This window comes from Centroberyx gerrardi, chromosome 3 (assembly GCF_048128805.1).
Source record: "Centroberyx gerrardi isolate f3 chromosome 3, fCenGer3.hap1.cur.20231027, whole genome shotgun sequence".
Classification (NCBI taxonomy): domain Eukaryota; kingdom Metazoa; phylum Chordata; class Actinopteri; order Beryciformes; family Berycidae; genus Centroberyx; species Centroberyx gerrardi.
The window spans coordinates 2,143,585-2,169,519 of NC_135999.1; the positions used below are offsets into that span (position 1 = coordinate 2,143,585).

At 42.2% G+C, this 25,935-nt stretch overlaps 1 protein-coding gene across 1 annotated transcript; it reads right to left on the bottom strand.

The window, feature by feature from the left end:
* Positions 1–1,787: 1,787 nt before the first annotated feature.
* On the bottom strand, positions 1,788–17,008 carry gtpbp2b (GTP binding protein 2b). Its single transcript, XM_071906680.2, has 12 exons — positions 16,823–17,008; positions 14,861–14,887; positions 13,801–13,985; positions 11,882–11,993; positions 11,002–11,199; positions 9,734–9,908; positions 8,470–8,689; positions 6,484–6,619; positions 5,579–5,637; positions 5,135–5,306; positions 3,276–3,440; positions 1,788–1,988 (listed from the first exon to the last, which is right to left on the bottom strand). The coding sequence occupies exons 1-12, from the start codon at positions 17,006–17,008 to the stop codon at positions 1,788–1,790; spliced, it is 1,836 nt and encodes a 611-aa protein (XP_071762781.1).
* Between the last annotated feature and the right edge of the window lie 8,927 nt (positions 17,009–25,935).

The following is a 25,935-nucleotide window of genomic DNA, read 5'->3' on the forward strand; positions in this document are numbered from 1 at the left end:
GCACTTCAGATGCTACACAGGGTCCATGGAAATACATTCAATACTGAAGTTTACAATTGCACAGAACCTCAAAAAATAAGGTAAAACTGTTTCAACACTTCACTAGATACATATTTTGGATTGTATTAGAGGATTAGAGTTTTTGCCAGTCACTGAGCATGCAGTTTCTCAATATGTTTAGCTGCAGAAAGCTGGAGCGAGGCTTTCTGCCTACAAGCTTTTGATGTCTTCATTAAACAGCTGGATGGATGTTGCTAACCAACTTGAAACCAAGATGCAGATATTTCAGTAGCAGTCATTTGTAGATGCAGATATACAGTAGATTGTATTGGTTACAGTTCAGAAGCAGCTTGCTGCACAGCGGACACAGCAGGGCAGAAGGCTGTAATGTTAGAAAACTTTCCCCTTCTTGTCCACAAACAGCGCTGCTGACTGAGTCCTGGATGCTGTTTGGAGATGAATTTCTAATGCCATGCTTCATTTGAAAAAACAAATTTAGAAAGATGAATGTATCTGGACAGGAAACGGCCACAGTGGCTGATGAATTCAAACATTCAGCAGCAAACTGCAATATTTTTGGAACAGAGAGCCTCCAAATGATGGTTTGCTATCTGAAGTAGCTGCTAAAGTAGACCAACTTAGATTAATGCCAGTTCAGACTGGTGGAAAAAAACAAAAAGTCAACTTTTCTATATGTGGTGAATTTGGAGCTGATCCAGAACCAGCCTGACCCTACAGGAAGAGCTTTCACATTGATTAAAACTGAATAAAGTGCAAGGAAACGGGGTAAAATAGAATGAACTGGTGGTTTTGTCACTGCACGATTTTCAAATTCTGAATTAGACAAATTTAACACCTTTTTAATGCCAGAGAATGAAATATAAGACTGATTTTACATCTGAAATACAAATAAAAGAACCTAACTGCAGACCTGTCAGAACACAGGTCTGCTGAACTGATTTCTAACCAGGAAAAGCTCATGAAGAAACTGGAACATATTTAGGATCTCTAAACTGAATTTCAGACTTAAATTGCTTCATTTAACTGTGTTCAAGACTTTTTAAGGCCTTGAGTTTAAGTTCGAAACTTTAAGACTTTCAGGATTTGCAGACACTCTGCATCAAGAAATCCACCCCACACCACCAAACCCTTCACCTCAGAAATACACTCCTTCCACAAATCATTCTCTCTGCAAATCCAGTCTTAGCATGTAGAGATGTTTGGAGGTTGTGGGTGGGAGTTGGGGGGGTGGAGAGGTAAACCCTTTCCTTCCTAGCAGAGATCCATGTGACTGTCGGTTATCATCCGCTCGCTCTGCTGAGAAGACTTGAGAAGCGAGCAATCTGCCACTTTAAAACCATTCCTCAAATCCATAAGATAATCCCGCTGTATTCTCATGACAGCCGCAGCGATGAAAAGGAGCCTCTTAAAGCAATCTGTGCCACAACATCAGATGAACCGCTCCAAGCTTCGGCTCAGCTCCCGAAGAGATCAACCGGCTTTAACCCAAGACACGAACGTTTGCTGTGCAAAAAAAAAAGGAGATTTGTGGTTGAGATTTTGCCGCCGGAAGAGGGATGATGGATTCATTTCCAGGGGAGTTTAGAGTCTTTGACGTCACGCCGGGAGCAAATAAAGACAAAGCTATAGATACTGGACAGACGCAGGCGGATTAAAGCACCGACATGTGGCAGGAGAGCAAACCGATCGGTTGTGCGTTGATGACTTCCAACCGCTGAGCGGAAGTTCTCACGCGGGCGGAGCGGAGCGTCTGTCGACCTCCGCCCTCAGTGGTCCTGCAGGTTCTGGTTCTGGTCGTGGTTCTGGTTCTGGTCGTGGTTCTGGGAGCTGGGCAGCAGGCGGGTGACGTGGCCGATGCCCTTGGTGACGCCCTCCCTGAACAGCAGCTTGGCGCCCAGCCGCAGGTACTCCGGGTGTTTGATGAAGCGGAAGCGAACTACGGCCCGCTCCCCCGTACGCAGCTCCTCCTGCAGCCACACAGAGAGCACAACCAGTCAGACTGAAGATTGGGATCTTTTTTTTTTTTTTTAAAGGAGAGCTGGCAGTCCACTCTCCTTTGACATTATTATTGACGTTTTTATATTTAGACAGTGGGGAAGTCACCACTCGACTACCTCTGGGAATGTTACTGCAATATTTTGATTTGATTTAATAACTCTAGTCTCTTTTAGGAGACCTATCAAATGTACATGCCCCCCAGGCATTTCAAATCGTTCATATCAGTATCCTTAACAATTGCAAAGAAGATTATATTACTAAATTGGAAGGACAGAACAAAATTATCCATAGACCACTGGCTCAATTTATTGACAGAACACTCAACCTTTGAGAAATTAACTCTAGGAAATAAAGTTAAAACATATCTGGACTGAGAGAGCTGATTCTTCACCCCCATTGTTCCTAAAATAGCACAAATACCTAGAGGTATTCAGTCTCAAGTCTTGAGGCACAAGTCTCAAGTCAAGTCTCAAGTCTAAATGCAGATTACCAAGTCAAGTCCATGTCATTAATGCCAAGTCAAATTTAATATCTTAAAGAAAACTAAATATCTAGGACTTTTCAATGCAATATGGTTTTAATAGGATAAAAACTTGGTAAGAGCATCATGAGTTTGATTTCTATAATCAGTTTCAACTTCAATAAATTCAATCATTCCATACAAATTCAGAAAACAGAATTTAAATTCAGTCGTCCGCTGGAACAAATCTCATCACTTTCAATCTAAGTCATTTACACAAACACAAGATCTCAAGTCAAGACTTTAGAAACCTTTTCAAGTCATCAAAGTACAAGTCAGAGTCAAGTCCCAAGTCACCAGAACCCAGTCAAGTCAAGTCTCAAGTATTTAAAACTGTGACTCGAGTCCAAGTCATGTGACTCGAGTCCCCACCTCTGCAAATACCATATAGACCTACAATATACTCTAATGTACAAGACTCTAAAAAAAGCAGTTTGTGGCTCCACAGGGGAGTTGAGAGGAAACATGACTCAGTTCCTCCATTTCGCACAATTTTCACCAACTTTCAGTGGCTTACAGTGCGTATTTGCACATTTTGGACACATTTCTAGTCATCTGTTTCAAGCTGTGAAGATGCTGTATTTATATTATATACTGTGTTATTCTCAATAGGTTTGGTTGTTATGTTGGTTTTTGTTTTTTTTGTTATAATAACCATTTGTTATTCTTATCATTCTGTGTATTATTCCCCATTAAAGCCTGATGTAATCTCATGTCATGTGATCTGCACACCGACCTTCCCATGAAGGCACTCTACGGTGGCCGTCTGCCGGACGTTGCCGACGTGCACGGTGACCTGCGACCCCCGGCGGAAGGTCTTGGCGTGGAAGAGGAGGACGATGGCCGCTTCGAACTGACAGCAGATGGTGGGGTTCATCTTCGGACTCACCATCACCATGCCCTGCAACACGTCACACGCCACCTCATAACACGCCTGCATGTTTTCAACAGACCGGGGTCTTTCTCCGTATGCGTTCCACATATTCTGTTAAAGCTACAACATCCAACTTTTCTCCCTGAGTCAGTGTTAGGCCCAATCCCATTTCTTATTTTTACCCCTACCCGTCGTTTTCGAGTGCCCCTCGCTTTTCGACTTGCCCCTCGGAACAGAGTTACAAGGGGTAGTGGTTGAAATCTTCCCCTATGAAATGGGACAACCCTTCAAGACCCTGATACGTCATCAGTAGTCGTCGATGGCGTTTACGTAAACAGACGCGACGAGTTTGTTGCCGGAATCTCACAATGCCGCTAGAGACATCAGCATACTAGCGATTTTTTAGCGATTTTTTTGTTATGCTTGTTAGAAAGAAAAGGTCTATAATACATTGAAACGACATGAAACTAAGATAATACGATGGTTATCATAATTTTTAAATCTTTACTAATGAAGAAAATATTTACATTTGGGGTTTTCTTTTTTTGCTTGTGCACCGTTAGCCGCCATCTTGCCGATGATTCGCAAGGAATTCTGGGAGATTTCTCATAACATCATTGCTTTTGAGTGTGCCTCTGAAAAATCTCTGTTTGGAGGGCCATATAGCCCTACCACTTCGCCCTAAGTGGTAGGGGCAAGGGGTGTATTGGGATTGGGCCTTAGTCCCGCCCTCCTCCCCCTCAGTTGGTCAAGTTCTCGCCCCAACCTCCTGATGATGTCATCTGTCCTGAGGCTGAGGTAACCGGCAGCGTAAAGCCTCCGCAGCCGATCTGACGCTGATGTGTTCACCGTGTTTCTGAACGTTTAGCTTTGCTGTTCTTTCTTTTCTGACTTTCCTCCATTGTTGCCGTAGCTATGGCTTCCCTGCGCTTGATAGACTCAACTCAGCTCACCAATGGCCACGCCCACAGGAAATGGTATACGCCCAAAAACATCCTGAACATCACTGAAAAGCCAGTTTCAGGTAAACAAGGGGATTTAGGCTTGTACACCACAGGGTCACAGAAAGAAACGGAATGATAATATATTAGGGCTGCAACTAACGATTATTTTCATTGTCGATTAATCTTATCTAATCTTATTTTCTCAATTAATCGATTAGTTGTTTGGTCTATAAAATGTCAGAAAATGGTGAAAAATGTCGATCAGTGTTTCCCAAAGCCCAAGATGACGTCCTCAAACGTCTTATTTTGTCCACAACCCAAAGATATTCAGTTTACTGTCATAGAGGAGTAAAGAAACCAGAAAATATTCACATTTAAGAAGCTGGAATCAGAGAATTTTGACTTATTTTTCTTAAAAAATTACTCAAACCGATGAATCGATTATCAAAATAGTTGGCGATTAATTTAATAGTTGACAACTAATCGATTAATTGTTGCAGCTCTATAATATATATCAGATTTATTGTTATTTTAATGTTAAACAGTTGAATATTGTAGCTTTAAGAATGAATGAATTCATTGGCCTGTCTGACACCTGACTGCTGAGTTGACAAACCAAATCCATAGTCAATGCACTTGTTGCTATTTGGTGATGGCGATGCCACGAAGTCACACCAGGCCACACCCACAGTCCGTCTGAGTTCTGGAGTCTATCAACTACCGTGTCCCACCCTGGCAGGAACCCTGTGGATGTGTTTGGGTTGAGTGACCTCTGACCTTGCGTAGCAGCGAGCGGTCAAAGTTCCCCAGCGCCAGCGTGGCGGCCTGCCCGGCCCTCAGCACCCTGCAGGCCGAGCGGTTCCTCTGGATGCTGCCCACCTTCAGACGCAGGAACCGGCCCTCGTCGGTCGGACCGACCACCAGCCTCTCTCCCTCCCGACACACTCCGCTGCCCCGGGACATACAGAAGAGACACTCAGTCAGGATTTGAACCCCCGTCTCCACCAGACTCGCATATCAAATTTTAATTGGGTCAACTACTGGATCAAATGTATATTCAGATGTTCACAGGAACTGAACAAACATATCTTCACATACTTTTCCAGACTTCTTGTGCAATTCCCAAATTTTTCACAACCTGGAAGTGATCATATTCATTGTACAGACTTTCCCAGGCTTTCCAAACCCACGTAGGAACCCTGTTGGTGATGTTCTGCTGACCTGTAGAGCGTTCCTCCCACCACAGTCCCAACATCAGGAACTGAGTAGATCTCATCCACCTAGAGACACACAGAGACATGATGGAAAACAGGTACTGAGGTGCTGAGGTGGCTATAGAGGTTTTACAGTCAACCACGGCTGGCACCATCATGGAGGAACATTGGAGAATTGGCTGTTTGCAAATAATGACCAACCAGGCTAGAAAAAGCTTGTTGTGGTGTGGCTGTAGATCCATTCAGTAACGTTCTCAGTAAAAGTGAATAGTGTGATAAGGTGGATTTGGTTACTGTGACACAGTAAACTGTCTTGTCTTTAGCCCTAGTCTCTACTCCAAAACACTCTGAGTTGTAGCTTGAGAAGAGTCAGCTCAGTTAACCTGAACAAACTGTTAGCTAGCTAACTAGCCGGCAAACACACTGATGTTAATGTGAACACGCTAACGCTAGCTGCTACTAGCTACGTTAGCTAGTGTGCTAATCAGATGTGTTAACAACAAGACAGTGATGTTAGCTGACCAGATACTATGATTAGCTAGCTAACAAGCTGACATTATCTAAACACTAAATCAATCAGATGGATCAGTGATGAAATGATCAGTTCAGTCAGAAACAGACAGAAAATAACCGTCTGTTCAATTCTGTTGAGACGACAGAAACACAGTCAGCTGTTCACAGAGCTGAAGACCTCCAAGATGGCCGCCAGAGGGGGGTTACATCACCTGAAAGGCCTCTATTAAAAATAAATACTACACTACATTAGAGTTACAGCACACTGAAGTATTATCTAGTAGTAGCTCATCTAGAGCAATGTACAACAATTTAGCAAGTAGGGGAAAACCTACCTGCCTGCGTGTGTGTGTGTGCGTGTGTGTGTGTGTGTGTGTGTGTGTGTGTGTGTGTGCGTACCTGGAACTCAGTGAGCTGCTGCATCAGTTCCTCCTGCTCCTTACTGTTGCTGAGTGGAGGCAGGATGTTGAGGAAGACCTTCAGAAGCTCCAGACTCTCCCCAGACACACTGGACAGGGTGAAGATGGGCGTGATGCTGCACACACACACACACACACACACACACACACACACACACAGTAATCCAGTCAGGTTCATACCAGCTATTCAGCAGTTCCCTGTCATTGTCATTATTAGTAGTAAGAGTAGCGGTAGTAGTTGTAATAGTAACAGTAGTAGTAGTATTTGTAGTGGAAGTGGTAGTAATAGCAGCAGCGATAGTAGTATGAGTAATGAAAGCTGGCTGTTGTCCACCTGGAAGTTTGGGTGAACTGCTCTAGTAGTTGATGTAATACTTAGTAGTAGTAATAGTAGTAATAATTTGACTACCTCAAGGACTGGGTGCACTGTACTAATAATTGTAATTGTATTAGTACTGTGTACCTGGAGGACTGGGTGAACTGCAGTAGTAGTAGTAGTATTAGCAGTAGTATTGAAGTACCTGGAGGACTGGGTGAACTGCAGTAGTAGTAGTAGTAGTAGTAGTAGTAGTATTAGCAGTAGTACTGAAGTACCTGGAGGACTGGGTGAACTGCAGTAGTAGTAGTAGTAGTAGTAGTATTAGCAGTAGTACTGAAGTACCTGGAGGACTGGGTGAACTGCAGTAGTAGTAGTAGTAGTAGTAGTAGTAGTATTAGCAGTAGTACTGAAGTACCTGGAGGACTGGGTGAACTGCAGTAGTAGTAGTAGTAGTAGTAGTAGTAGTATTGAAGTACCTGGAGGACTGGGTGAACTGCAGTAGTAGTAGTAGTAGTAGTATTAGCAGTAGTATTTACGTACCTGGAGGACTGGGTGAACTGCAGTAGTAGTAGTAGTAGTAGTAGTATTAGCAGTAGTACTGAAGTACCTGGAGGACTGGGTGAACTGCAGTAGTAGTAGTAGTAGTAGTAGTATTATCAGTAGTACTGAAGTACCTGGAGGACTGGGTGAACTGCAGTAGTAGTAGTAGTAGTATTAGCAGTAGTATTAGCAGTAGTACTGAAGTACCTGGAGGACTGGGTAACTGCAGTAGTAGTAGTAGTAGTATTAGCAGTAGTATTAGCAGTAGTATTGAAGTACCTGGAGGACTGGGTGAACTACAGTAGTAGTAGTAGTAGTAGTAGTAGTAGTATTAGCAGTAGTACTGAAGTACCTGGAGGACTGGGTGAACTGCAGTAGTAGTAGTAGTAGTAGTAGTATTAGCAGTAGTACTGAAGTACCTGGAGGACTGGGTGAACTGCAGTAGTAGTAGTAGTAGTAGTAGTAGTAGTAGTATTAGCAGTAGTACTGAAGTACCTGGAGGACTGGGTGAACTGCAGTAGTAGTAGTAGTAGTAGTAGTAGTAGTATTGAAGTACCTGGAGGACTGGGTGAACTGCAGTAGTAGTAGTAGTAGTAGTATTAGCAGTAGTATTTACGTACCTGGAGGACTGGGTGAACTGCAGTAGTAGTAGTAGTAGTAGTAGTATTAGCAGTAGTACTGAAGTACCTGGAGGACTGGGTGAACTGCAGTAGTAGTAGTAGTAGTAGTAGTATTATCAGTAGTACTGAAGTACCTGGAGGACTGGGTGAACTGCAGTAGTAGTAGTAGTAGTATTAGCAGTAGTATTATCAGTAGTACTGAAGTACCTGGAGGACTGGGTGAACTGCAGTAGTAGTAGTAGTAGTATTAGCAGTAGTATTAGCAGTAGTACTGAAGTACCTGGAGGACTGGGTGAACTGCAGTAGTAGTAGTAGTAGTAGTAGTAGTAGTATTAGCAGTAGTACTGAAGTACCTGGAGGACTGGGTGAACTGCAGTAGTAGTAGTAGTAGTAGTAGTATTAGCAGTAGTACTGAAGTACCTGGAGGACTGGGTGAACTGCAGTAGTAGTAGTATTAGCAGTAGTATTAGCAGTAGTACTGAAGTACCTGGAGGACTGGGTGAACTGCTGGGCGGCGGTCACAGCATCATCAGGGTTAGAGACCAGCATGGGAACCTTGTTGCAGCCCGGCTGCTTCAGCAGGCGCTCCAGCTGCCGGACGGTGCGCTCCACGGTGCCGCGGGCGCACAGGTCCACCTTACTGACCGCGATGAAGATCGGCACCTTCAGCGCCATGGCCAGGCCCAGGTGCTCCCGGGTGGTGCCGGCTGGACGGGGGGGGAGGGAGGGGGGATCCGGTCATACTGAGATGCTTTTTTACAGTAGGCAATGAAATCATGTGACAGGACCAAGGGTGTAGATTTGATTTCAACTTTCGGGTGGGGGACACACTCTGGATCAAACCCTCAGCGGCAAAGCTATATTTTTTATATTTCTACATTTCATTTTCATTTTTTTTTCAGTACTGGTTGCTGTTGTCCTCGTGGGAACAAACCCGCTTTTCAAGATCAGCACAAAATGAGGTTTAGGCAGCCATCTTTCTACAAAAAAGCTGACAGCGTGAAGACGACCTCAGAGGTGTTATAGAGGTGTCGGAGTCACACGGCTTTAAACAGAGTTCATTTCTGACCTCTAGTGGTGACTTTGAGGTATCTGGATTGAGTTAACAGTCTGTTTTTATTTCACCTCTAGCTCTGGAAGCTGAACAGTGCTTATTATTTCACAAACAAAAAACTATAGATATCATATTATATTCCTACATTGGAGAAAGTTTTGCAAGCGGGTCTTGACCCTGAGGCTGAGAACCACTGAACTATGGGAGACTTTTCTGTTTCTCAGTGTTATCCAGCACCAGAGATAGATTGGCTATGTTTACATGCATGGAGCATTGTGTTCTTAGCACAGTTACTCACTAACCTGGTTTTGGGTCGACCCGTGTAAACAGCATAAGTGGTTTAGAATAACCTGGTGAGCTCATACTCTGACTATGAGAAACCTGGTTAAAGATCTGTGTTGGGGGTTGGGGAGAAGTGTGCACATATTGTGATTGTATTCGCTTCTGTTGCTGTATACCAACTTATTCTTTAAAATAAAAAAAATTGATCACAAAAAACAAAAAAAGACTGGAGGCTCTACCCGTCTGCAGACCAGTCGTTTAGTCTGAACTGCCCTGGTTCTGGTAGTCCGTCATGAGCTTAACCTGGATCAGATCTTAACCGGAGTATGACCAACAACAAGGTTCCTCTGTGCACGTTGACAGATATTTGATGACTTCATTACTCCCCGTGTTCACACCGGGCTCGGCAGCTCACCTATGCCCGTGTTGGCGCTCACCACCAGCATGGCGAAGTCGGGGCAGTAGCTGGTGAGGCCGAAGATGGTGGTCTTCAGGTACTTGTGGTGTCCGGCCAGGTCGATGAAGGTGATCATCTTGGACGAACTCTCGCAGATCTCCTCCGCCGTCCGCGACTCGCTGTAGTTCACAACCTGACGACCAACAACCAATCAGGTTAGATCATTAGACTGAATTTAACAGGGGAAGATCACTGTGGGGGAACTGGGTTGTCGCTGCAGCAATAACATCCAGCCAAGAAAAACAGAACATAAAAAAGAACAGAGCAAATGGGAGGATATTAAACATGACGACAAATACATTGTTAGAATGTATTAAGTAGAAACACGTGAATGAAAACTATGAAAATACAGTATATGAATCACAACAGCAGAGCATATTGAGACAAAGAAAAAATAAACAAATATGCACAACATGAAAACATACCAAAAACTATGAAATATATTCTGTAGTATGAAAACAAAACACAAATTATTAGGATGACATACTGTATTTCTATGAAAAATGTATATTCATTCAACTAAAAATTATTCTTGGCAGGTATTTTTTTTTAGTTTTGTGAGCCAAAAAGTCAATTTTGGACACTGACTGTAAATGTGTCATAATACAGCGTTAGTACTTTAAGGAAATCTCCCTAATATAAAATGCATTTTCAGGGGTGTAATAAAACAATTTAAGTACAGAGTGAACAGTGTAACTGTTAGTTGTAGTAATCCAGAGTCAGCTGTCCTCTCGCTGCAACGAGTCCAAACTGTTTGTCAGAATATCTCCAGAAAAGCTGTTTGTGAAAACGATATGAGAGCGACCGACGTATTTCTCTCCGCGGCCCGGAAAGCGGCGGCACCGACCGTTTCCACTCGGCGGATCGTCTTCTACCGAACTCTACTGTTTACGATCTGACCCGACCGTCCGGAACCAGATCACTCCGCCATGGAACCGCCTTTCACCCCACAGCGCTCTGTGCTGCGCAGAGAAAAATAGTGATTTCCTGATTAATGAAAGTTGCGTAACGGAGGAACTCAGTCTGTTTCCTCTCGACTCTGTGGAGACACAAACAGTTTGGACTCATTGCTGCAGTGAGAGGCAGCGGAGCTCGCTGCTTCAACTGACAGCTGACTGGAGACAATACTGTCTGTGGGTCCAACAGCTACAGGGATGAAGAGACTCATTATATATAGGAACAAAATCAATGAACTTATCCATTAAAAAAAGCGTCAGAGTAATCACCTCTCCTTTGCTGTTGAAGCCCAGGATCTCGAAGCTGATGCTGGACGTCCTGCCGGTCTGGATCTCATGCAGATGTCTGAACAGGTTGAGTCGCGCTCGGCCGCGCCCGTTGTCCAGCTCGCCCTGCGTCAGGACGCCCAGCAGGGTCGACTTCCCGGAGTCCACGTTCCCCAGAACCGCCACACGCAGGTCCAGAAACTGACGGTTCAAACAGTGTGGAGGAGGAGACTGATTACATTTAGTCAATGCTCAGGATATTACTTTCTACTTCCTCTACTTGGAATTAAAGGGAAAATCCCCCCTCAGATCCTCTTACACTGTTCAATCTGTGATGTTCAATACAATCCACGAGTTATTTTGTGAAGTATTGTAATTTACTTCTATTTGATTTACGTCTACTTCTACTTAGTGATTTCCTCCATTTCCCAGAATGCCTTTAAACAGCCCCAGAGAACAGGCGTGAACTGGCTGCTTTCAGCTGTGGGTCCAGTCGAGTCGCGCCTCTTGGTCAAAACTGAGCATGTCTTGATGCTGCATTGCATTCTGGTCTATTTGCTGAAACTCCATTGTATCTGCTGGAAATATCTGACGTGATGTGACGTCGTTATCCATGAAGAAGAAAATTTGCCAAACTACTAAACGGACTAAATGCAAGGCACATCAGCAACAGTCAAAATGTTTTCTGGTGGATATTTCCTTTAAATTTAAGACAAATTGAACAACTCATCACACCTTTAACTTCTAAAACCACGCTAAGCTCTCGCTGCTGTCAGGAACAAGCAACAGCGTCTTCTCTCCCCTGGGAATGAGGAGAACGAGAGGCAGAACCAGGAGAGAGAGGTTCCTGGAGGACAGAGAGCCTCGGCCTTCACCGTCTCACCTGCTGGTCGTCTGGAACTTTTCGAACGAGAACCTCTGCGATTTTCCGGCAGTTTCTGTCCGAGTCGTAGTCCACCTCTCTTTCTCTGAGCAGAGTGATGTCGGCACCGACCCTGGCAACACGGGCAGAGCGAGGCAAAACCACATTAGACGAATTAAAACTAGACTTAACACGGCGCTGACTGAACACTGACAAACAACAACAGGTTCTATACACAGGCTTCCTGCACAATTTCCATCTAAAAATTTACTATTATTTACCATATTTTTCCAAAACGTAATTTCTTGAAATAATATTCATTTCTTGTGGAATGACAGTGGGTCTAAAACCAAGGGTGGAAGTCACTAATTACGTTTACTCATGTAGATTTTTGTGTACTTACACTTTTTTGAGTATTTTTTCAAGTCAGTAATTTTACTTTTATTTAAGTAAATTTTTACTGAAGTATTGTACTTCACTACATCTTAAATCACATCCAGTACAAAGGACAAATTGTGTGTCTCTCCATCAGCAACAGAAACTGGACCGTTCACTGACTGTTTACTTTAGAGTAGAGTAGAGCAGAGTAAACTTTATTGTCCCCTGTCTTGGGCACAGTGCTACGGTCCGTTGCTTCACATAAAACATCACAAAAACATCACAAAACATGAGAAGCGTTTGACACGATGCTAGACAGCTGCTTCACATAAAAACATCTTAAAGACATTGTAGGAGCCAAATTCATATTGTACAGTCACATAGTATTTACATATTTATATGTCTTTATATTTGTTTATAATTACTATATCTTATGTATAATGCACATTAATCTGTACAATTAGAGTAATTATTAGTGTTAACTATTTACATTTTATGCATGTGTGTTATTAGTAGTAAACTCATTGAGAGAAATGTGTTCATGTCTCTTTAAGAGCGGACCAGGCTCAGGAATATAGTGAGTAGCTCGCGTGACGAGAGTGTTGTGGAATATATGGATACAAGGCTGTATTTATCTATTAGATTTTTTATTTTTGAGCAAGTTTACTTTGTATAGACAACGCGGATCAATAAACCCACATTTGCTTTCATTCAGAAGAGGAATCAGTGTGAGTTATTTTCGTTAGAGAAGAAACACGACTTAAGGTTCGCACTCTCATGCCAGTTTAGGATTGTACAGACATAAAAAAGACATTTGACTATACATTTGACATTGACAACACGACGGCTTAAAAAGAAACTGTAGGAATTAAAGTGCAAAAGTGCTAAAGTGCTTGTGTATTTATTGCACATTGCAATAATAAGATTTAGCATTAGAGTTCAGCAGCTTGATGGAGGCTGGAACAAACGACAGCTTCAGGCACACAGAGTCTTCTTCCTGATGGCAGAGGTTCGTATTCAGAGAAGACGGGATGTTGAGAGTCCGCAATGATTTTTGTTGCTTGTTACTTTGTTTCTGCACTTTATTTTGTCGTTTCTAATGTTTCCAGTGAAAAGAATCTAGTCTGAACTCTGTCCTCTCTCCTTTTAGAATCACATGGAAAAGATCACAGCTGACAACGTTCTCTGTTCTAAAGAGGAACTCAGGAACTTTTACTCTGAGGACATTTTAAATCACACACTTTTTACTTTTATTGCAGTAGATTTTTACACCAGTACCTTTACTTCTACTCAAGTAAAATATCAGCAAAGTAACAGTACTTCTACTGGAGTAGGACATTCTAGTTCTCTTTCCACCGCTGTCTAAACCGATATAACATAAATAGCCCCATGCATGTTGGAACTGAAAGACAATTCTCAAACTTTTCAAGACCTGGAAAAGATTAAATTCATTTTCCAGACTTTTCCAGACTTTCCAGACCTGTGTAGGAACCATGTGTGCAGTCCCACAGTCCAACACAGTTATTTAAAAGTTGTCATTTTGGAGATTTTTGGAGACCTACTTCTCTGCCATCCTCCTCAAGGTCTTGAGCGAAGCCTTCATGTCTGCGTCGGTGAGGCCGACCAGCAGGCCGTTGTCTTCCACTCCGATCTGGTAGACCGCCTCGCCCCGGCCCTCCTGCAGACGCCACTTCAGCTGCGTGGCCAGATGCTCGAACCGGTACTGAGTCGGGTTCACCAACTTCAGCTGAAGGACGACAGCCGAGAGGGAGACAGACTTCACGTACAGTTTCAGAACGATGTGATGTAAGGCTGCACTATTCATTGGAAAAAATAAAACGGAATCGAAAATTGAGTACGGCAATTTCCAAATCGCAAGCGAATGCGATTGGTGTTTCGGACAGTTTCTTAAACAAGGTATTTTGGTGGTATGTGGTGGAGAATCTCTGGGCTACAATTGTTGTTCCATGTCGGAGAAAGTCTTGGTAACGCTTTATGTTACCAAAATCTTTCATTTTAGCCAAACTGACCAAATTCTAAGCATCCTAACTTGGGTTAGAACGATATATTGGTTTGCCGATATATCAAGCCAAAATGATCCTGTTATTGAAAAGGGGATCTGGTCCAGTCTGATATGATAGATATGATGCAGTTTGATTGATTACATATTAATTGTAGAGTCCATCAATACTACACAGGTTGTTTATGGGAAGAGCTGAACCTGAACTGATTCTCATGGGGCATTTTGATCAGATTCTACACAAGTAGACATTATTACTCTTACATTATTATTCTGGGTTTTAATAGAGAATTTTGGAAATGATCAAATGTAACGGTATTGAATACTGGCAGAAAATATCAGCCATCGGCAGCTTCAATCCCAAAATATCAATGTTGGCCTTCGAAAACCCATATTGGCTGGACCCTGATCCTAACACCTCATGTCTCCCCTACAGCGTCACCTGAACACTTTCAAGTGTTCAAAAAGAAATGATGTAGAAAAAAGTGGTGTCAATATGCGCTGCAATACATATCACAATATTCAGCAAGAGAAACACACTTTCATTTCTGTCCATATCATGCACTAAAGTCAGAAAGGGCAACAAAGAGAAAGTTAGTTACCTTATACTCGATGTTTCCTTCTTCAGCCTGGGAACAGACAGAAGGCAAGAAGACACACATTAGCCCTCTAAATACAGATTTTTACTTTCCTAGTTTTTCCTAATTTTAAGTTTCTCTCTGTACTTAAAAATCCTCCTCAGATCCTCTTCCACTGTTAGATCTCATCAATCTGTGATGTTCAATACATACAGGCCTATTTAGTGTTGTCATTTACTTTTTTTGGTGAACCCACTTTCCCTCAACCTGCCTCCTCTACTTTTACTCCAGAAACTGGTCTCTCTCCACTCCTCCGATGGATTTCTCCCTGTATGATTGTTGAACGTCTCTCGGTGCAAAATGGCGGCTCTAGAAAGAAGCCCTCGCTCTTTGATTCTGAGGGACTGACACCAAAACCTGACGTTTACCGCTGATGTTTTACATCCTGAAACATTTTCTCATATCAAACTCTGACAAAATGAACCCAGGAATGCAAGGAACATCGCCTTTCCCTACTCCAGACTGTACAACTCTTTTTGCAATTGCAACAAATAAATATATAATAAAACATCCCCATTGGTTAAAGGATACAAACTTCTGGATCATCTGTCTCTTTTAATCAACACCTTTTGGGTTCAACACTTACTTTTAGTCTGTCTCTGTTTCATCTCCTGTATTTCACAGTAACTGAATATTGCATTTTGCTTTCCTGCACAGCATTAAATACAAGGGACATTGAATTATGTAAGTAATAAATGGTTTATAACTATGATGTGTTAATATAGGGACAAGCTCTACACAGCAGAATAATGTGATAATGTGATTCACAACTCAGGACAAGATTTATTGAGCCTGCCAGAGAAAAGTTATGATTTTCTGTCTCATTTTGGATGCATTTCTCACCCTGTTGTTGAGCCAGACATTTTCCTGTTTACTTTGTAAGCTATAAACCAAGTGTATAATAAACTGTGACCAACAGAACCAAGTTGATGATACAAGTGAAGTGGAAAAAATGTTATGTTATGATCCAAATATACTGTAGACCAGGTCAGACCAGCCACAAAAAGACAGTAGCCTCTTGAGTACTGTGTGCGTGTGTGTGTGTGTGAGTGAGTGAGAGAGAGAGAGAGAGAGAGAGAGAGTGTGTGTGTGTGTGTGTGTGTGTGTGAGTGAGAGAGAGAGAGAGAGAGAGTGTGTGTGTGTGTGTGTGTGTGTGTGTGTGTGTGTGTGTGTGTGTGAGTGAGTGAGAGAGAGAGAGAGAGAGAGAGAGAGAGAGAGAGAGAGAGAGATACTGTGTATGAAATGTTTTCAGGAGAGAACGTCACGCCAAACTCCATACAAAAATCTGGAAATTTAATGTGACCTTGCTTATGTGGCGAAGGCACACACATCATAATATATGAATCGAGATTTTCTCTAATCGTTACAATCCACTCTTCAATTCGGCATAAATATAATTCGCCAAGCATCACTTGTTTTAGTAAAATGTAAACTTTTAGAAGTGGCTCTCCTATTATTCCCACAACCTTCTTCCACCAAAATACACAGAGGTGGGCGGTGCTACAGAGCTGTAGCCTATATATTTAAAGTTGAAATGTTGTTAAAATAATTACTGCTTGGTGATTTATATATGTGCCGAAATAAAACGTAGCTCGTTACGACTCAGAAAATATATTGAATCACATTCTATGGTGTTTGTACCTTCGCAGATAAGCAAAGTCACATTAAATTGCCAGATACTTGTGCAGAGTTTAACGTGACGTTCCCTCCGTACGAGAGAGCAGCACGTATCGGGGCCAGGGGCAGCTAGTCACAGAAGTAGTTTAACTAACAATGACGGTATTTTTCACCCATTCATATTTTTTTATAAAATCAGGTTATTGGCAAAAATGCAGCAGCGGTTAGCTTGCTAGCTAGGGTTAGCTGCATCACAGCTACTAGCTAGCTGGCTGGATGTAACGTTAATCCCCAGGCTAAGGACGGTACCTCCGGTGGTAAATATGGTGGTGGAGTTTTGTTGTTCCTTGTCTTTTTAGTCCTTCTTCTCCTGCCTCGTTTGCCTTTTTTCGTACGCGACTTTTTCGACATTTTCCTCCCATTACAGGAGCTGGGTCCCTGCCCAGCTCTGCTCTGTCCAGACGAGACTGCACCAGTTACAGACAAATCCACCATCACTCAGCTCAGACTAACAGCTGCGATCAACGGCGGGAAACCTCAGATCACTTTAATGAAATAACGACACTGCTATTCTTTCTGTCATTGCATCCACCAAAACACGGTCCAGGTAGAGAACCGCAGCGGAGGATGCTCAGCATCATCACCACTGTCAAGTTAGGTGGAATAATAACAAACACAATCTCCGGTCTGAACTTTCAAAATAAAACTAGCCAACAGGTTTCTCATATACGAATTCCGGCCATGCCTTTCAAAATAAAACCAAAGCAAAACATTGTGATGTCAGAGAACAGAATGCCATGACGTCACGTGCTGAAACGGTGCAAAACGCACACAGTGCAGCAGCCAGCGGGAGAGAAGACGAGAGACAGGTAAGAACCTGGACAAAGAGACTTGAGGCATGGCTGTACCAGAGACCAAGTAAAGCCAGATAGAGCCAGAAGAACATCAGAAACAACCACAGTGAAAAGTAAGAACAGAACATGTGCTCGGAGATGCACTTCCTCCTTCAAAGAGCTGGATGACAAGTCCAGACTAAGAATTGTCTTAGGAGAAGAAACACAGCAGATCTGACTGCACAGTATGTGTTAACCTGCCACAACCTGAGGAACAGTGAGTGACCAACACACACACACACACACACACTGACCAATGTGTTTTTGATTCTTGCTTTATTGAATGTATTATTTATTGTTGAACTGTTGTGACTATTGATAGTCATTATATGATGGAGTGCTAACCCAGCATACACACACACACACACTCTGTACCATAATGCTTTGGCAGCATTGTTTGTAAACTTTCATACCAATAGAGCAAATTGAATTGAATTGAATTGAAAAGTCAGAATTCAGTGAATGAAAATATAATGTATATATTTTTTTTCAAAATGTTCTATGCACAGCATGTAAGGTAAGAAGAAAGATGAGACAAGTGCAGTTGGAGCCTTTGTGATGTCACAGAAGGGAGCATGATGATGTCACAGCGTGATGGAGCTCTGAGACTGACTGCAGCTGGCAGAAGACAGGAAGACAGCTAACAGGTAGGAAGCTGGATATAAAGAGTTGAGGCTGTGAAAGGGAGGTTTCATGGATTTAAGGAAGTGATTCACAGGACAACTTGTTGACCAACAAGGTTTTAGGCAGGAATTTGCCTCAGTATTGTTGACTGATACAGTTACTGACTGATAGAGACTTACTGACTGATACAGTTACTGACTGATAGAGTTACTGACTGATAGAGACTTACTGACTGATACAGTTACTGACTGATAGAGTTACTGACTGATAGAGACTTACTGACTGATACAGTTACTGACTGATAGAGACTTACTGACTGATAGAGTTACTGACTGATAGAGACTTACTGACTGATAGAGTTACTGACTGATAGAGACTTACTGACTGATAGAGTTACTGACTGATAGAGACTTACTGACTGATAGAGTTACTGACTGATAGAGTTACTGACTGATAGAGACTTACTGACTGATAGAGTTACTGACTGATAGAGACGTACTGACTGATAGAGACTTACTGACTGATAGAGTTACTGACTGATAGAGACGTACTGACTGATAGAGACGTACTGACTGATAGAGTTACTGACTGATAGAGTTACTGACTGATAGAGACGTACTGACTGATAGTTACTGACTGATAGAGATGTACTGACTGATAGAGTTACTGACTGATAGAGTTACTGACTGATAGAGATGTACTGACTGATAGAGTTACTGACTGATAGAGTTACTGACTGATAGAGACATACTGACTGATAGAGTTACTGACTGATAGAGATGTACTGACTGATAGAGTTACTGACTGATAGAGTTACTGACTGATAGAGTTACTGACTGATAGAGACGTACTGACTGATAGAGTTACTGACTGATAGAGACGTACTGACTGATAGAGTTACTGACTGATAGAGTTACTGACTGATAGAGACGTACTGACTGATAGAGTTACTGACTGATAGTTACTGACTGACTGATAGAGTTACTGACTGACTGAGTTACTAACTGATAGTTACTGACTGACTGAGAGTTACTGACTGATAGAGACTTACTGACTGATACAGTTACTGACTGATAGAGACTTACTGACTGATAGTTACTGATAGTTACTGACTGACTGATAGAGTTACTGACTGACTGAGTTACTAACTGATAGTTACTGACTGACTGATAGAGTTGCTGACTGATAGAGTTACTAACTGATAGTTACTGACTGACTGAGAGTTACTGACTGATAGTTACTGACTGACTGAGAGTTACTGACTGACTGAGAGAGACTGATAGAAAGCTACTGACTGATAGAGTTACTGACTGATTGAGAGTTACTGACTGACTGATAGAGACTTACTGACTGATAGTTACTGACTGACAGTTACTGACTGACAGTTACTGACTGACTCATAGTTACTGACTGACTATGATTGGTTAAGCACGCTATGTGTGTCAATGGTGTCAGTCTGACTTTAAACTCAGAATTCTGACTTTTTCCTCAGAACTCATATTTTTCTTATGTGTCTCTAATCCTCTTCAGAAAAAATCCATCAACTCAAGGGATGTGGTGTTGACTCTTTACTCTGACGTAACTGTTCTTGTCGCCCCAAAATTTTCAGGGGGATTCCCAGCAGAGACGCTTCCACAAAATTCAACGTCACAGGGCTGTAGACTCTTGATCTTGTTTTAGTTTAGCTTAGCTTAGTTTAGCTTAGCCTACTGTAGTTTAGCATGTATTTACCATGAATTTTTAACCTAGTTTAAGTTTGTTAGTGTATTGTAGTTCAATTTAGACTAGTCTAGATAGATAGTCTAGATGTCTAGATAGTTTAGGCTTATCTGCCTAGTCTAGTCTAGCTAGTGTATTTAGTCTAGATCTAGTCTAGATCATCTAGATTGTCTAGTCTAGACACTAGTCTAGATAGTCTAGATCATCTATCCTCTCCTGTGTAGCTGCTATAGTCCAGCCTGTCTAACTGCCCACCTGTCTAACTGAGCTGTCTAACTACCTGTCTAAAGAATCACGTCTAACTGACTAATCTGTCTCACAAACTACCTCGCTAACAAATCAGCTGTCTAACTGACCACTTGTCTAACTGATTGAGCTGTGTGCTACTTGTCTAACTGACCACCTGTCTAACTACCTGTCTAATGAATCGCGTCCAACTGGCTAACCTGTCTAACTATCTGTCTAACTAATCACTTGTCTAACTGACCACCTGTCTAACTGAGCTGTCTATCTGTCTAACGAATCACGTCTGAGTAATCTGTCTCATAAGCTACCTCTCTAACAAATCACCTGTCTAACTGGCCGCCTGTCTGGCCTATATAATTACCTGTCTAACTAACCAACTGTCTAACAAATCACCTGTCTAACTGGCTGAGCTGTCTAAGTACCTGTCTAACTAGTCACCGGTCTGTGTGATAAAGATTCCTGCTAATTCTGCAAGATGTTGTAGAAGACCAAAGGAAATTGCAGAGAACATTGCAAAGCTACAGAAGAGGATTAGGGCCACATGTGAAACATTTATTTGAGGTTTGAGCTCAAAGTCAGGACAAAGTCAGAATTCTGACCTTAAACTCAGAATTATGACTTTCTTCTAAGAACGCATATTTGTCACATGGCCCTAATCCTCTTCCGTACAAATCCATCAACTCAAGGGATGTGGTGTTGACCAGGTCAGGATCTCTAATAATGCTTTCAATTGATGGGATTAAGCTGTGGGAGATGGTAAGTATTCTCTTCAGACATTTTCAATTACTCTTTACTTGACTTGACACTAGTACTAGTCTAGATAGTTTAGTCTAGTCTCATCTGCCAAGTCTAGTCCAGCTAGTGCAGTCAAATTTGGCTTAGTTTAGGATTAAGTTTAAATGAGCATTTATTTTCTTTTAATCAATTTTAGCTCAGTGTATATCTTAGTTTAGGTTAGTTAGCATAGTGTATCTTAGTTTACCGTAGCTTAGTCTAGACAGACAGATTGAATCGAGTGTAGACACTAGTCTAGATAGTCCGGTCTCGCTAGTGGTGCCTGAAGGTAGTGTGGGGTTACAGTCCTACTGTGAGCCTCGTTATCAACTTTAGCTTCAAAGTTACAATGGATTGTTTCAGAAATAGATGTAATACACTTAAGCTTTTTCTCTCATGAAACACCAAACCAACAACTTCCTTCTCTTTGCCCTCAGCCTCATCACCTGGAGAGAAACATTCCTGCTAATTCTGCAAGATGTTCTAGAAGACCAAAGGAAATTGCAGAGAACATTGCAAATCTGCGGAAGAGGATTAGGGCCACATGTGAAAAATGTATTTGAGGTCTGAGCTCAAAATCAGGACAAAGTCAGAATTCTGACTTTTTTCTCAGAATTCTGACTACGGAGATCTGTAACAGGTTCCAGCTGCTTGGCAGAGAGGAGGGGGAGACAGCAACTGACCGGTACCAACGCTTCGTCAGGGCAAACGAGGAGGCGGCTGAGGTCTGTCTCGAGAAGATCCCCAAGGCGAAGAAGAGAGTGAGGTCCTCTGATCCTCGTGTGGTCAAGGCACGAGAAGAGATGGTCACATCTTACAACACCTTTGTAGCCGACTGCAGTTCCATCAGCAGACAGGCGTACACTGAGAAGAAGACGGCGCTCTTCAGCATCTACAACGCCGTCGAGGAAGAACATCTCACTCAGAAGGTCAGAGAAGTGGAGGTGGCTCATGCGAATCAACAGCACGCAAAGAGTTGGCAGCTGATAAATGAGATTTCTGGCAGAAGATCGGCACAGGTGACTCAAATCAAGGGAGAAAGTGACGAACAGCGTGTTGAAGCCTGGTACAATCATTTCAAGAATCTCCTTGGCAACCCCCCAACTGTCCTTGACGAAGATGAAGACATTGGCCAAGTTTTCACAGACCTCCCTATTGATGATTGCCCATTTACACAGGCAGAGTATGTGAAGGCAAAGACATCCCTGAACAGTGGCAAGAGCTGCGGTGAGGATGGAGTGGTTCCAGAGGTGCTGAAGTATGTTCCAGTTGACAACATCGTACTGGACTTCATCAACCAAGCCTATGATGCCGGAGAACTACCGGACCAATGGAACCTTCTCAATATCATCCCGATCCCAAAGTCTGGTGACCTAACAAGCACAGACAACTACAGAGGGATCAGCCTCTGTGAACATTGCAAATCTGCAGAAGAGGATTAGGGCCACATGTGAAAAATGTATTTGAGGTCTGAGCTGAAAGTCAGGACAAAGTCAGAATTCTGACTTTAATCTCAGAATTCTGACTTTAATCTCAGAATTCTGACTTTAAACTCAGAATTCTGGCTTTAATGTCAGTATTTGGACTTTTTTCTGAGAACTCAAATTTGTCACATGTGGCCCTAATCCTCTTCCATACAAATCCGTCAACTCAAGGGATGTGGTGTTGACCAGGTCAGGATCTCCAATAATGCTTTCAATTGATGGGATTAAGCTGTGGGAGATGGTAAGTATTCTCTTTAGACATTTTCAATTACTCTTTACTTGACTTGACACTAGTACTAGTCTAGATAGTTTAGTCTAGTCTCATCTGCCAAGTCTAGTCTAGCTAGTGTAGTCAAGTTTGGCTTAGTTTAGGATTAAGTTTAAATGAGCATTTATTTTCTTTTAATCAATTTTAGCTCAGTGTATATCTTAGTTTAGGTTAGTTAGCATAGTGTATCTTAGTTTACCGTAGCTTAGTCTAGACAGACAGATTGAATCGAGTGTAGACACTCGTCTAGATAGTCCGGTCTCTAGCTAATTTATTGGATTTTTAACAGTTTAAGTTTGTTAGAGTATTGTAGTTCATTTTAGACTAGTCCAGATATATAGTCTAGACTATCTAGATGTCTAGATAGTTTAGTCTTATCTGCCTAGTCTAGTCTAGCTAGTGTATTTAGTCTAGATCTAGTCTAGATCATCTAGATTGTCTAGTCTAGACACTAGTCTAGATAGTCTTGATGCTAAGAGCGATAATCAATATTTCTTTCTGTGAATTGTTCAAAACGTTTGCAGCCATTTTGGCAGCGTCTTCATGCACAAAATCACTCCACAAGCTGTCATACTCGTATCATAATATGTATGAGGTTGAAACATGACTATCAAACTTGGAACACACATCCGCAAATGTGAACTCTAATCAACAATTGAAAAGCCACATGCACGTTTGTGCACAGCGTGCGGCAATGTTACGACACAAACTGCAAACTTGTGTAGATTTGTTGGTTGTGAAGTACTTGTAAATGTGCAACACGTTTTATAAACATGAAAATATTTGACAACAAATGCATTTTAAAGCTGTGAGCTATAATCACTATTTCCTTTGATGAATAATTGAAAATGTTTGCCACCGTTTTCGGCAATATCTAGTGTACTGAAACAAGAAAGTCCCAAAATATGTTGTACTTGTATTATAAGATGTGTGAGGTTGTAACACGACTGGCAAGCTTACTTTGCAAGTAATGCTACGAGAAATCTATGATCAAAAAATCAATATTTAATGTTGAATATACCTCTTTAAAAGAATCAACCGGTTCAAAGAGCAGACAGTGCTTCATAGTTTGAACTGTGAGGCGTAACGTGAAGTGGAACAACATCGTCACCTTGCTGTTTCATGTAAAGCATCATCTTGTGTATCGGAGGACGCTATTCTTCCGGCCATATGGATGCGTTAATATTCCGAACTTTTGTAACGTGTTGCCGAATGGAATTTACATTTCAAATTCTGCATGTTCAGTTTTTTCGCAACAATTTTTTGCACACTTGTAACTATTTTGTGAGCATCTGGAGAATTATCAGGAAGGTAAGCAGTCACCTGTCTTATCTGACCACCTCTCTGACTAACCTGTCTAACTACTTGTCTGAGCCGTCTACCTGTCTAATGAATCACCTGTCTAACTGACCACCTGTCTAACTACCTGTCTAATGAATCACCTGTCTAACTGACTACCTGTCTAACTACCTGTCTAATGAATCACCTGTCTAACTGACCACCTGTCTAACTACCTGTCTAATGAATCACTTGTCTAACTGACCACCTGTCTAACTACCTGTCTAAAGAATCACCTGTCTATCTGAGCTGTCTAACTACCTGTCTATAGAATCACATCTAATTGACTAACCTGTCTAACTATCTGTCTAACTAACCAACTGTCTAACAAATCACCTGTCTAACTGACTGAGCTGTCTAAGTACCTGTCTAACTAGTCACCGGTCTGTGTGATAAAGATTCCTGCTAATTCTGCAAGATGTTGTAGAAGACCAAAGGAAATTGCAGAGAACATTGCAAAGCTAAGGACAAAGTCAGAATTCTGACCTTAATGTCAGAATTATGACTTTCTTCTAAGAACGCATATTTGTCACATGTGGCCCTAATCCTCTTCCGTACAAATCCATCAACTCAAGGGATGAGGTGTTGACCAGGTCAGGATCTCTAATAATGCTTTCAATTGATGGGATTAAGCTGTGGGAGATGGTAAGTATTCTCTTCAGGCATTTTCAATTACTCTTTACTTGACTTGACACTAGTACTAGGCTAGATAGTTTAGTCTAGTCTCATCTGCCAAGTCTAGTCTAGCTAGTGCAGTCAAGTTTGGCTTAGTTTAGGATTAAGTTTAAATGAGCATTTATTTTCTTTTAATCAATTTTAGCTCAGTGTATATCTTAGTTTAGGTTAGTTAGCATAGTGTATCTTAGTTTACCGTAGCTTAGTCTAGACAGACAGATTGAATCGAGTGTAGACACTAGTCTAGATAGTCCGGTCTCGCTAGTGGTGCCTGAAGGTAGTGTGGGGTTACAGTCCTACTGTGAGCCTCGTTATCAACTTTAGCTTCAAAGTTACAATGGATTGTTTCAGAAATAGATGTAATACACTTAAGCTTTTTCTCTCATGAAACACCAAGCCAACAACTTCCTTCTCTTTGCCCTCAGCCTCATCACCTGGAGAGAAACATTCCTGCTAATTCTGCAAGACGTTCTAGAAGACCAAAGGAAATTTAAGAGAACATTGCAAAGCTACGGAAGAGGATTAGGGCCACATGTGAAACATTCATTTGAGGTTTGAGCTCAAAGTCAGGACAAAGTCAGAATTCAGACTTTTTTCTCAGAATTCTGACTACAGAGATCCGTAACAGGTTCCAGCTGCTTGGCAGAGAGGAGGGGGAGACAGCAACTGACCGGTACCGACGCTTCGTCAGGGCAAACGAGGAGGCGGCTGAGGTCTGTCTCGAGAAGATCCCCAAGGCGAAGAAGAGAGTGAAGTCCTCTGATCCTCGTGTGGTCAAGGCACGAGAAGAGATGGTCACAGCTTACAACATCTTTGTAGCCGACTGCAGTTCCATCAGCAGACAGGCGTACGCTGAGAAGAAGACGGCACTCTTCAGCATCTACAATGCCGTCGAGGAAGAACATCTCACTCAGAAGGTCAGAGAAGTGGAGGTGGCTCATGCGAATCAACAGCACGCAAAGAGTTGGTAGCTGATAAATGAGATTTCTGGCAGAAGATCGGCACAGGTGACTCAAATCAAGGGAGAAAGTGACGAACAGCGTGTTGAAGCCTGGTACAATCATTTCAAGAATCTCCTTGGCAACCCCCCAACTGTCCTTGACGAAGATGAAGACATTGGCCAAGTTTTCACAGACCTCCCTATTGATGATTGCCCATTTACACAGGCAGAGTATGTGAAGGCAAAGACATCCCTGAAGAGTGGCAAGAGCTGCGGTGAGGATGGAGTGGTTCCAGAGGTGCTGAAGTATGTTCCAGTTGACAACATCGTACTGGACTTCATCAACCAAGCCTATGATGCCGGAGAACTACCGGACCAATGGAACCTTCTCAATATCATCCCGATCCCAAAGTCTGGTGACCTAACAAGCACAGACAACTACAGAGGGATCAGCCTCTGTG

What these genes read in the sequence shown, in the direction of transcription:
- gtpbp2b (XM_071906680.2), bottom strand. Translation starts at nt 17,008, where the DNA reads ATGGTGGATTTGTCTGTAACTGGTGCAGTCTCGTCTGGACAGAGCAGA. An exon ending in TTGAGGAGGATGGCAGAGAA is followed by an intron (nt 11,994 to 13,800) that starts GTAGGTCTCCAA and finishes CCGTGTTGCCAG; the next exon opens with GGTCGGTGCCGACATCACTC. An exon ending in GCTTCAACAGCAAAGGAGAG is followed by an intron (nt 9,909 to 11,001) that starts GTGATTACTCTG and finishes GTTGGTCGTCAG; the next exon opens with GTTGTGAACTACAGCGAGTC.